This window comes from Rhizophagus irregularis, chromosome 8, assembly GCF_026210795.1.
Source record: "Rhizophagus irregularis chromosome 8, complete sequence".
Lineage (NCBI taxonomy): Eukaryota > Fungi > Glomeromycota > Glomeromycetes > Glomerales > Glomeraceae > Rhizophagus > Rhizophagus irregularis.
Window position 1 is genome coordinate 1,167,906 of NC_089436.1, and position 13,998 is coordinate 1,181,903.

Here is a 13,998-nt window from a genome sequence, read left to right on the forward strand (position 1 = left end):
TTTTTTAGACTTTTTGATGAGTTTAAGCGGCGCAGTACTGCACTATCACGGTTTCTTTTTTCTATTTACTATTTTATTTTATTTTACTTTATTTTTTTCATTAATATTTTTTCCTTATTCTTTTTTCTCTTCTTTCCGGTTTTACGGTTTTCTTAAGACCGGATTACTAATTATTATTTTCTTCCCCTTTCTCCTTCTTCCCGGTTTCTTAAAATTGGAATTTTTTTTTATTTTTCATTCTTTTTTCTCCTGGATCATTGGATCATTGGATCTTTTTTTAGATCATAATCGTTTCGTCATTTTTTTTTTTGCTTTTTAGGTCCAGCTCGACACAGTAAACGCAAAGTTTTAGTTTCGTCATTTTTTTTTATTTAATTATTTTTCAATTTTTTTTTCGTCTTTTTAGTTCCGGCTCAGTATTACGACGGCAAGAATCGATTTCATATTTTTTTTTCATTTCATAGCTTATTTTCTTTAGGGTTAGAAACTCACAGATCGGGAGATTCGCTTGCCCTTCGTTTCAACCCTTTTTTTATTTGGTTTTTACTAATTATTTTTTTTTTAATTTTTTCTTTTCATCTTTTAGAATTGGGGACTTGTGAATTTGAAGATGCACGCTTATCACTACTGTACTTCATATTTTTTTTATTTTCATTACTATGGTATTCTTTGCAGGGGTGGCAATTTCCTTTAAATTGAACTTGGAATCTGGTAAGTTTCAGTAGAGAAGTGTTAAAATTATTTCTTTGTTTATTTACTAATGTTACTTTTTTTTGCTTTTTTTTTCTTTTTGTAGAGACGGTGGCTTTTTAAACGAAGACAGTAGATAGAAAGGAATAATACCGTAACTTAAAACGTTTCAAATGAAACTGATTTTTGTTTCTTTTTGTAAGTAGAGGTGTTAAACGTCTTTGAAATAAATAGAAACATTTTTTTATTAAGAACCGTTTCTAATAAAACATTTATCTTCTTTTTTTAGAACTCCGGCTTCTTAAATAAGTTAAGCCAGGGATCAATTTAATCAAACCATTTGCATAAGTTGATTTATTTGGTATTAATGTGTTTCTTTTGCTAATCGACAAGTATTAGCTCCTTCTTTATTTTTTTTTCATTTATCCTCGTTCCTTATTTTTCTGTTATTAGGCTGCTAACTTTTGGATTCTGTATTCCCGATATTTATCTATTTTTGATTTTGGTGTGTGTTGGTTTCGATCTTGATCTATGATATGGTTCTTTATATGCGTGTCTTGATTTTTATTGGTTTATCTTGATCTTTGGTGTGTATTGGCCTTTGATCCTTGGTGCGTATGTATGTAATGTATGTTTGATTTTTAGTTCTTGATCTTTAGTGTATATATTCTTGATTTTGATGTGTATCAGGCTCTTGATCTTTGATGTATTGTATTCTTGATCTTAGGGTATATGATACTATTGGAATACTTTATGTATTGTATATTATACTATTGGAATACTTTATGTATTTTTCTCATTTATATAAAAGTTAATAAATTTAAATAAAATTAAATGCAAAGAGCGATAAAAATTTAACAAATTTAATAAGTCACGTGAATACTACTATATGTGCTCATGTAACACTTATGTGATGGTGCAGTACCACTGATTCTCCTGTTAAATTATAAAATTACTATGATGGATAATCAGTATTTGATTTCTATTATTTCTATTCTAATTTAGACGTTAATTAACGAAATGGTAATTTAGATCGGATTGTTAACATTAAAATAGATTTCAATAAACAATCATTTAAAATTAGTTAGATTTAATTGACCAGCAATGACGTGCTTCAAATAAAATCAATGAATTGATCTATTTACCTATATTTTCTTTTATTTTATTGCTTTAATTAATAAATTAATAAACGATATTATTCAATAGCTATACAAGAATAGATTTGTAATTATACAATGATTATTTAATCAGAAGATCCCGTTTTGTTAAACGTTTACTACTACTTGTTTAAAAAATTATTAAAAGCCGACGAATGAAAAGAACAATTTTATTCCAGATAAAATTTCATTACGAGAAAATCTGTTAAGATTTGCCATTATAGTTATCTTATTACTAGCTTATTGTTATTAAAAAGAAATATATTATTCTATATATATGTCATATTCTCTGCATATATAGCAACTAGTAAGAAACGAAACTTCGAAAAAAAAAACGAAAAAAAAAATTACGTTTGTGATATAATACTTATCTTAATTAATTTTCGAGCGAAAAGCCTTAAAAATGTTAAGTTTGAGTTTGTGATATTGAAAACGAATTATAACAACTAGTAATAAACAAAACTTCGAAAAAAAATACGAAAAAAAAATTGCGTTTGTAATATAATACTTATCTTAATTAATATTTAAGCGAAAAGCCTTAAAAATGTTAAGTTTGAGTTTGTGATTTTGAAAACGAATAAATGATATAATAAGAGAAATTCATTTTTTGATTGTAATGAGAATCGAAATATACTATTTAACGCATGAGAATAAGAAAAAGTGCCAATCCTAATTAATCAATCAACCATAATGGGCGACTGAAATAAATAGCTTTTGAGTGATTTGAGAAAGTATTGAAATTAGAATTTTCCAAATTTGAGAATTTTGTTTCTTCAGCAGCGTCAAATTGATTTGATAAATCAGATGGGTCAGGGTTATTACAAATTGCTATGACCCAATTTCCCAAACATTCGTTAAGCTGAGATGCTGTTGGTCTATTGGATGGATTTGCATCTAGACATTGTATCATTAAGCTGAAGAAAACTGGCGGAGTTCCATTTACAACGCTCGGTCTCAATCCTAAGCAGATTTCCTGAATTAGTTGTTTGTTAGGTCTATCACAATAAGGACGCACACCAGCTAATAACATCCACATGACAATTCCAAAACTACAGATATCAGATTCTTTAGTTGGGGTATTTCCATTAAAAATCTCTGGTGCAACAAAAGGAATTACACCGTAACAAAAATTAAACAAACTATTACACATGAGTACAAATATAAAACAAATTTAACACATTTCATTTTTATAGGGAATTTGTTAATTCGGGAATCAAACATCCTCTCAAGCTCGATCCGGATAATCCAAGTTCGGGTTACTAATTTGGCCAGCCTATATTTGGCCTAAATTAACTATAGTATTACGTATGCAGAATCGTCATCCGAAGATACGGATCAGATTGTGATACAAATTAACGATATACAGTATGTATTTGACTATATTCGGTAAATTTTAAAATTAATTTTACGAAACATACTTGAATAGAACAAATCAAGTGTTCATTCGACAGGATTCACAAGAGTCAAAGTTTACATGTTGTCGAAAGTTTTTTCAATTTCGACCGCATTTCGCTCCAAAGCAAAGCCTTGTCAGACCATTTTCTGAATAACATTTTCCTGAATATACCTTTTCCCGAATCCAATTTTCTGAATGCCTATTTCCAGAAGATTTTAACGCTCTTTTTCGCTTGATTTATATGAAATTGAAGTGCCTTGCATTTTTATTTTTAAATAAAGAACGTGTTTAAATAACAAATTCTAAACATGCGATATTAATTACCGCGTGTAAAAGTCTTCAAGTTTGCATAAACCTGTTCAATTCTTTCCACGTCAGCATGAATTATGTGCTACAGCATGATTTTCTTTGTTGTCATTTTGTCATGTTAGTTCACGTGATCATAAGCCAATCATAATGTCTGAATATTTATAGGACCGGCTTTCCGCTTTTGGATAATAAGTATCAACTGATAATCGTGTTGCTCAATTTAGAAACATGGGAGTTTTAATAATGAGACAAATCAATTTGGTTACACCACGATTTCCCGACAACCTTTTTTCTGACATACCCTTTGCCCGACAACGATCACCCGACAAGACATATTCCCGAATGTATATTTTACCGACATAACACATTCCCTAATGGACATTATACCGACATGTTAGTTCTCCCGACATGACATTATCCCGACAACACATTTCCCGACAGACATTTCTCGACATGACATATACATTAAAAAAAGCGATTTCCCGAATTTCCCAATTATTTAAAATAAAACATATGGAGAAAATTTTTTTATTTGTTTATTCATATATTTATTTTAGTAAAAATTCGCAATTTCATGTACACTGTATATTTCATTTTAATAGTGCAAATTTTTAATAAAATAACTTGCAGCAACCCGTTGTGTCCCTACAAAAATTTATTTTAGTTGCATTTATTTATTTCCAGTTATTTTTTTTACAACTTTTTAAAAAAGAATTTGCCATAAGACAATTGTCTTATTAAATATATCCATGTCTTATAAAGTACAACGGTTTAAGAAACCTTTTTTAAAAAAAAAATTGTTATAAAATAGTTATTTTTTAAAAAAAAATGATAATAAATTAAAAATAAATTTAGATAAAAAAGTAAATTAAAACGGTTTTAAAAAATTATTAAAAAAAATGAAATAATTATTAAATAAATAAATATATATATATATAAAAACCATGCTGGTCGTGAAAAATCACATTGAAAAAAAAGGAAAATAAAGAACTGTTAATAACAGTCATTTATATTTATATTTATAAACATGATACATTATAATAAATTACTTTTTGTAAATCATCTCAACATGTCGGGAAATTTCTGTCGGGATATGTGTTGTCAGGATAATGTCATGTCGGGAAAACTAACATGTAGGTATAATGTCCATTAGGGAATGTGTCATGTCGGTAAAATATACATTCGGGAATATGTCTTGTCGGGTAATCATTGTCGGGCAAAGGGTATGTCGGGAAAAAGGTTGTCGGGAAGTTGTCCGACATTGATCAATTTTACCCCTATTAGTTGATCACTGCAGTATTCCTAATTATCAGAATGATCAGTTATTGGATGGGAATATCTTTCTTCGTAGTTATTTAATAATTGCTTGTTAAACTATCAAATATGATGTCAACATAATTTAACGTACAGATGTGTATGTCAAACGTAAATAACTTATAAAAATGATAAGTTTGCTCTTCATTTTTTTAAAAAAATTGCGAATGCTTCAAGATGTCTGGATCCAAAAAGATATATGGTAAATGTATCAATTGCACACGACAACGAATAGCATTAGCATGGTGTAAGAATTGCGATATTGCATTTTTAAAAGATAATTTTCATAATTGGACTAGTGGAAATTCTAAAATAGATGAACTTATTAAATATACTCAATTAAATGCTAAAGATAGTATGGATTATCTTGAATGGATCGATTTTGATCAATTCGACTTGGTCGAAGATATTAATAAACGTGGCGCTTTCAGTTCGATTTATTCAGCAGTATGGATGGAAGGCCCCAAATGGAATCTTGATGAAGAAACCAAAATATGGTCTCGTACTGGTCCAATTAAAGTGATTCTAAAACGATTAGATGATTCTCAGAACATAGATCGTGAATTTGTAAATCAGGCAAGTAAATTTTATCTATCTTAGTAGCTTGTATACTAGAATTTTATAGATCAGAGAATTCAAGTAATAAAATTAGAGATATTATAAGGGCCGTGATATTTATTACGTAAAATTTTAGGAGATATTATGTAATAAGTAGTAAAAAAAAGACTCAAAAAAATTCCGGAAAATCCCGATATTAGTATCCGGATTCTTAATGATTTATGTTAACAGTAAATAATTCGCATGAGAATGATTACGTATGATAACTGAAAAGTATTAATATTAACTCTTTATTTTTTTTTTCCTTTAAATTTAATCCAATAAAGTTATATAGATATCATAATTGCTTGCAAAGTGGAGCACTTGCAGATTGTTTTGGTATAACTAAAGACCCAACATCATGCTACATGTTCGTTATGAGATATTATAAAAATGGGAATTTATACTCGTATCTTGAAGAAACTAGGGGTATTCTTTGCTGGAGAGATATTATAGATATGTTATGGTCAGTATCCGCAGGTCTAAATTTCATTCACAAAAATAGTCTTGTTCATGGACATCTACATGGAGGAAACATATTAGTCGAAAGTAATGTGAACTCTATTGATACTAAAATTGCGGATACTGGATTACACGGACCTTCCGATAAACAGATATTATCCAAACAAATTTACGGTGTAGTTCCCTTTGTTGCTCCAGAGATCTTTGATGGAAAGACGCCAACTAAAGAATCCGATGTCTATAGTTTCGGAATGGTCATGTGGATGTTATCAGCTGGTGTGCGTCCTTATTGTGATAGACCTCATAATAAACAACTAATTCAGGAAATCTGCTTAGGATTAAAACCAGGTGTCGTAAGTGGTACACCACCTGTTTTCTCCAGTTTAATGTTACAATGTTTAGATGCGAATCCATCAAATAGACCTACAGCATCTCAGCTTGACGAATGTTTAGGAAACTGGGTAGCAATTTGTGATGATCCTGATCTAGTATCTGATTTATCAAATCAATTTGACGCTGCTGAGGAAACTAATTTCTCAAATTTAAAAAATTCTAAGTTCAATACTTTCGCGAGTCACGAAAAAGCTTTTTATTTTAGTCGTCCATTATTAGATTGCTAAAGATTGGCGCTCCTTTTTTTTTAATTCTCATACGTTAAATATATTTTTCGATTTTTTTAGTTTTTAATTTTATTATAATTTATTAATTTATCGTAGATTTCAATCAGAGATTTAATTCCTTTCATCGTCATTATTTATTCGTTTTTCTGAAATCATAAACACCGCAAACTCATACTAAACGTTTAAAATAATATGTTCCATAGTTTTTAAGATTTTTCTTTCACAAATAAATTAAGCTAAACCAAACTCCTATTTCGTTTAAAATAAGATATTATACACAAACACATAATTATTTTTTTTGAATAGTTATACTGTACGTAAAATATAATAGTTACGATATATCATGATATCATTATAAGTCAAGAATATATGACGGTAAGTTTTAAATGGTCGTATATGAATTTTGTCTAGCGTAGAATTTCCTTGATATTTTTTTTTCAAAATAAAATTTTAAAATTTAAAAGGTCATTCCAACTTAATTGTTTGCTTAACCATCTATTTATTTAGTTCTAATAAATACGATAATATATTTGTAAATCTCAAACAAGTTAAAATGTTGTAAAACTAAATAGAATATACAATATTAGATAAATCCATTATTAAAATAATCAAAACAATATTGTTTAACTATAATATGATTGAAATCGTGTTATCAACTTATCATACATTGGTTAAAGATTAGTAAAATGACGTAGCAATGGCTTGGCTAATATAAAATATTACAACACTGTGATTAGGATCATTATTTATAAAAGACAATAAGACAATTTAATATCTAATCTTTGAAAATAAAAATTTCTGACTTGATACCAAAAAATGAACATAAGAGAATCTAAGAGATAAATAGTTTCCAATAGAACTTAACTTATTGACCTTAACTTTTAAAATAAGCTTACTTTTCTACGTATGTGTATCGAAAAAAAATAAAAAAACTATTAAGAGTTTAATAATTAATGGAGAAAATATTAGTTAGACATACAATCAGAACTCGATATAACGATTCGTGATAAACCGATTTTAGCCTATAACGAACTTTTTTCTCAAACCAAAACCGTCTATATTAAATTTTATCACTATATACCGATTTTATTATAAATTTCGCGATATTATATATAACGAAGTCTGATCATAAACCAGTCATATGTATTTATTCGCGATAAGCCGATTACCACCTAACTCCGGTCAGAATTAACTTATTCCCGGCTGGCACTATGCAGCGCAGCAGATCACCTGACATTTATGCCTTAATTTTGGAATTTAATAATTCCTGTAAGAATATGATATTAATAATAAACAAATTAGCACAGCATGTAATACAATTAAAATCATTTTTTTTATTAATAAAAATTTGGTATACCGAATTTTTATATTTTTTACTATATAATCGGTATATTAAGAATATTTGATTTATCGAATATCCGATATAACGATCCAAAATTGCCTAACCGGAGGGTTCGTTATATCGAGTTCTGACTGTAATACTTGACATAAAGGATCAATCCATATAACTAGTAAGCCACAGTTCTAAAACTGTTCTCTTTAATTTTTTTTAACATTTATTAAAAAAAATTTTTGAAAAATTTCGTATGAATCTCATTAAATCTGAAGTAGATGATAAATTGTTTAGCCGATTAGTTGATCCGCACATGATCACATGACACTGTGATCATATGTCATAAATAAAACTCAATTGATTCATGAATGTTAAACTACTTTCTTAAACTTTCTTAAATATAGAGAAGTTAAACTTAGAAATTTATTGTGGCACAAAATTGTCACCTTCTATATTTCAGTCGTCAGTTTTAGAGTTTGGAACCGTCCTAAAAAACCTTAACCGGTTAATTAACCGGTTAGGCTGTTCAAATCCAATATTTTGTTTAACATATTAACCCCCTCTTTTTCAATTTTTGGAGGATTTATAAATTTAGGTTAAAATTAGAAGAAATATCCTAATTAAGCCATAATTTTTTAAGTGTTCAATTAATAAATTATAACATTTAATTCTGGCCATTTTTTTTGTTAAATTCCTCTCCCCGGTAAATCTCAATCTTGTTATGTTAAATAATATATTGGATTAGTGCTTAATTATAAATGAACGGATTTAGCCCACATTATGCTTAATTTTGTCCAGGATTATGTTTAATTTTGGCCAAAATATAAACCCAACTATAAAATTTATGATATATTTCTTTTATTTATTTAATCAAATACATTCTTATTTTTCATTTCAAAAAATCATTTTTAATTTTAATACATAATATATAAAAACTAAATAATACTGTAACTTATAAATAAAAATAATTAATAATTTGATGTGATTTCATTTCTAAATTTTATAAAATAAAATCAGTTAGTTTATTATTTATTAATATAAAGTAATATATAATAAAATTATTTACCTTATTTCACATTGAACTTTTTTATTTTCAAGTTTTATGAAGAACCTCCACAAAACTTTTTTCATTTTTTCCTGGTTTTTAATTTTTTGTTACTTTGGTCTGCAAATGTTGAAAAAGAAGACCTTTTAGATGTTGAGGTAGATAGTGCTGCTGATTGTTCAGAAGGAGTTTCTTCTACATCTCTATAATATAAAAATTCCGAAAGGTTGTCATACTCAGACATAATTGTAAATTTTAAAATAAATGAAATAAAATCTTAAATAAACTTAAAAAAAATATCTTAAAGTGAATTTTATTAATGTTAAATAAATGTATAATTTTTTTTATTAATTTTAAGATAAAAAAAAAGAATTTTTTCGTTAACATAAAAATAGATGTATTTAAAAGTTGCAAGAAATTCTCCGATATAGTGTTCCGGGTGGAAAAAGAGAATTCTATAGGCTCTATTAGTTGTTATTGATAATGATAATATTAAAAAAAGTATGTAAAAACGTGTCTACAAAATTAGAAAAATTAAACTAGTATACAGTATGTGCAAAAGTTGTTTATACTTTCGCTTAATCAGTTTTTAAGAAAAACAGGTAGTATTTATTTATTAACACTGTAAATAATACTGTTTAAAACCAAAACCGTATTATGCCAGAATGAACAATAAAAATATACCTGAATTTCGAAGAACGAACAAAACGAGACATTTTAACAACTTCAGCAAATTTTAGATAAAAGGCTAAACAAAGAAAAAAAATTCTATATGGTTATTTGAATTGAGATTCGACTTGAATATTCACTCGTCGATCAACTGTATAACCCGAACTTGACTCCCGATTATAGCTTAACCCGGATAAACCAGGTCAAACTCAAATATTAAATTTTTTTATGATCAGCAAAATTAATCATCAAGTTACATGATTTGTTTTTTCAACCATTTCACAATTTTAATTATAATAATGCCATCTAATGTACTTTGGCCTTCTGCTATTAAGATTTTTGCTTTTTTTGATTTGGATCTTTATCTGGATGGTATTTCTCTAATGATGCCAAAGATTGGTCGTATTGGAGTCACCAATTTTTTGTAACCTAGAGTTAAAAAGAATTATTAAATAATAATATAAGTAGTTAATATTAAATGTATATTTTAAATTAAATATTATACTTTAAAATTTTTTACTTATGGACAGCTAAGACAGGTAACTTCGCGATGCGATTTTTGTTCCGGAGAGATTTTTAACAAAAAGCTTACTACGTAAAATTTTTCGTTTTTCGAGTTGAGTTGTCAGTTCATCAATATCAATAGTCTCAGACATTATATTTTATTTATTAGTAAAGTTTTTAATCATTTCGAGTGATGAAAAAAAATGCGTCATCCGGGTCACGTCACCCGGGTTGATCTGCTGCTGGGTCAAAGCGTTGCGGATCTCGGGTCAGGTCGATCACTCGGGTTTGATCCGACCCGTACGGAGCACTAAGTCCGATATATTGTGTATCAGAAAAAATTTTGTATCAAATATGACAATGATCAGCATTTTAACGGTAACCAATTACTAATTTAACCGGTTCGGTTAAAAATTGTTTTTTACCCGGTTGACAAATGTTCAGTTTAATCTTTAACCTCAATTTAATATTGGTCAGATGCTAGAATGTTCCAGACTACAAGTATTTATAAGCTGCTGCTTAAAAACTATAAATAAAAGCGTTTTACTTACTCTTCTTACTCTTCATAATTTTTTTAAAAAAATTACAAACGCTTCAAGATGTCTCAACACGTTGGATCCAGAAAGACATATAATGAATGTTTCGAATGTGCACGACAACGAACAGCAGTAGCATGGTGTAAGAATTGCGATATTGCATTTTTAAAAGATAATTTTCATAATTGGACTAGTAGAAATTCTAAAATAGATGATTTTATTAAGTATACTCAGTTAAACGCTAAAGAGAGTATGGATTATCTTGAATGGATTAATTTTGATCAATTCGACTTGATCGAAAATATTAATAAACGAGGCGCTTTCAGCTCGATTTATTCAGCAGTATGGATGGAAGGCCCAAAATGGAATCTTGACGAGGAGGCCGAATTATGGACTCGTACTGGTCCAATTAAGGTGATTCTAAAACGATTAGATAATTCTCAGAACATGGACCATGAATTTATTAATCAGGCAGGTGAAAGTTTTTATCTGATCTATCCTTATAAAATTTTTTTTCAGAAAATGATCACGTGACTGGGTTTCTTTCGGAATAAAACTAGAAAAATGATCATTTATCGGAGATTTTTCTAGAATTTTTTTATAGGGTAGCCATAATTCGTTGTATAGTATATAAGTAATAAGATCTGATCTTTAAATTTTATATAATTTTTAAACAAATTTAGATCCGTTTCTTCAGTGGATTCGTTATAGATAACAGGTTATGACGATAGTAGTGGAGTACGGTGGAAGTGTTGAGTGGAGTACGGTGATATTTAGAAGTAACTTATAAATATGTGAAATGTACTCAAGTGATAAATAATACCTCCCATATTATGATGATGATTTTGACCAGCTCATTTTATTTATCACTTGAGTACGTGAACCATCAATTAATTAAATTAAACTTATGTAAACTATTTATTGTAAAGTATCATATAGAAGTTTATTATTAGTAGAGAATTTTTTTGAAATGGCTTAATTTATGCCGGTTATAAATTAAATACCGGTATTTTAGATTAATTCGGATTTTTTAATTTATAATTTCTCATTTTAAAAAATATTATAAATTAACATATACACAGTGAAATTCGATATAATGGAACCATCCGTTCAATTAGTAAAGTTTGTCAAAGATCTGTTATATCGAGAAATCCATTTCATCAATAGTAAATTAATGATAAATCCGTTCCAGACCCCAATTCGATATATCAAGGTTCCGGTATATCGAATTTCACAGTGTTAAATTAACATAACAAGTGTTTCTCGGAAAGTAATTTATCCGTGCACGCCTTGAAACAGAAGCCATTAAATTTCCGAAACTAATTTCGATAAATCGTATTAGTCTTTGTGCAATACTACAAGATTAAAGAAGTACACAAACCCTAAAAAAACATGACACCTCGCTTTTTTGAAAAATACTAAAGAAAAAATTTTTTTCTTATTGAGAAGTATCCAAAAAAAAGCTAAAAAAGCTTGAATTATTAATTTTTATTTGAAAAGGAAGGTGTCATGAAAAAGACAACTATTTGCAGAATTTGGGAATTGGGATGAAAACAATAAGAATCTAGAGTTATGAACGTGTGAATTATAATAGGAATTACTACAATACTATAAGTTATCATGATCGTCAAAAAAAAATTCTAATAATAAACTTTATATGATACACATAATTTAATTAAATTGATGGTACTCCACTCATCATTATCACACCGGACTCAACTATTCGTAGCATTTCAACCTGGTAGTACATTTTAATTGTGAATTTCATAAAAAATAGATTGATGTCAACAATAAATTCTTAAAATTTTAATTCGCATGAGTATGATTACGTATGATAACTGATATTAACCATTTAGTCTTTTTTATCTAATAGTTATATAGATATCATAAATGCTTGCAAAGTGGAGCACTTGCAGATTGTTTTGGTATAACTAAAGACCCAACATCATGCTACATGTTCGTTATGAGATATTATAAAAATGGAAATTTATACTCGTACCTCGAAGAAACTATGGGGATTCTTTGCTGGAGAGATATTGTAGACATGTTATGGTCAATATCCGCAGGTCTAGATTTGATTCACAAACATGACCTCGTTCATGGACATCTACATGGAGGAAATATATTGGTCGAAAGTGATGTGAACTCTATTGACACTAAAATTACGGATACTGGATTACACGGACCAGTTGATAAACAAATACCATTCAAACAAATTTACGGTGTAGTTCCCTTTGTTGCTCCAGAGATCTTTGATGGAAAGACGCCAACTAAAGAATCTGATGTATATAGTTTTGGTATGGTCATGTGGATGTTATCAGCTGGTGTGCGTCCTTATTGTGATAGACCTCATGATAAACAACTAATTCAAGAAATCTGCTTAGGATTAAGACCAAGCGTCGTAGATGGAACTCCATCTGTTTTCTCCAATTTAATGTTACAATGTTTAGATGCGAATCCATCAAATAGACCAACAGCATCTCAACTTTACGAATGCTTAGGAAATTGGATCACTGCAATTTGTGATGACCCTAACCCATCCGATTTATCAGAACAATTTGACGCTGCTGAAGAAATTAAATTCTCAAATTTAGAAAATTCTAATTTCAACACTTTTGCGATTCACGAAAAAGCTTTTTATTTCAGTCATCCATTATTAGATGCTTAGAGGTTGGCGTTTCTTCTTTGTTTAATTCTCATATTTTTCAATTTATTTAACTTTTAATTTTATTATAGTTTATCATAGATTTCAATCAGAAATTTAATTCCTTTTATCGGTATTATTTATTCGTTTTTTTCGATATCACAAACACCACAAACTAAGTAATGTTTCACAAATTAACTACTATTTCGTTTAAAAGCAAATATTATACGTCCCTATATATTTCGTTTAAGATAAGCAAATATTTATACACAAACACAGAAATTTTTTTTTCTCGTAAAATAAAATAGTTTCTTTATATTTATATCGTTATAATAAGTACTAAGAATATATGGCGGTAATAAGGTTTTAAAATAGTCTATCTCATATATGAATTTATCTAGCGTAGAATTTCCTTATTACGAAATCTTATTCGTCAACTTTCAAATAATTTTTTACTTTTAGAAATTTTAGGTATATTTAAAGTCCGTTCAAATTAATTGTATGCTTAACTACCTATTTTTTAGTTCTAATAAATACGATAATATGTTTAGTAATACTCAAAAACAATAATTAAGTTGAAATGGACTAAATTATAAGAAATAATAACTCGCTGTTGGTAATTTTCAAGAGCAAATTTCATTCTTATTGAAAAAAAAAAGATGTATCTTATTATGTGTAAAGATATAATAAATTCTTTTTATTCGATAACTGTAACAAAACGA

The 13,998-nt window shown here is 28.2% G+C and overlaps 2 protein-coding genes across 2 annotated transcripts; one reads left to right on the forward strand and one right to left on the reverse strand.

The window, feature by feature from the left end:
- Positions 1 to 2,520: 2,520 nt before the first annotated feature.
- On the reverse strand, positions 2,521 to 2,883 carry OCT59_028140 (uncharacterized protein; the record flags this gene model as incomplete). Its single annotated transcript, XM_025324085.2, has 1 exon — positions 2,521 to 2,883. One exon carries the CDS (start codon positions 2,881 to 2,883, stop codon positions 2,521 to 2,523), a length of 363 nt encoding a protein of 120 aa, XP_025187922.2.
- A 2,160-nt stretch (positions 2,884 to 5,043) lies between these two features.
- OCT59_028141 (uncharacterized protein) lies at positions 5,044 to 6,545 on the forward strand (the record flags this gene model as incomplete). Its single annotated transcript, XM_066147100.1, has 2 exons — positions 5,044 to 5,433; positions 5,751 to 6,545. The coding sequence occupies 2 exons, from the start codon at positions 5,044 to 5,046 to the stop codon at positions 6,543 to 6,545; spliced, it is 1,185 nt and encodes a 394-aa protein (XP_065993848.1).
- Positions 6,546 to 13,998: the final 7,453 nt, after the last annotated feature.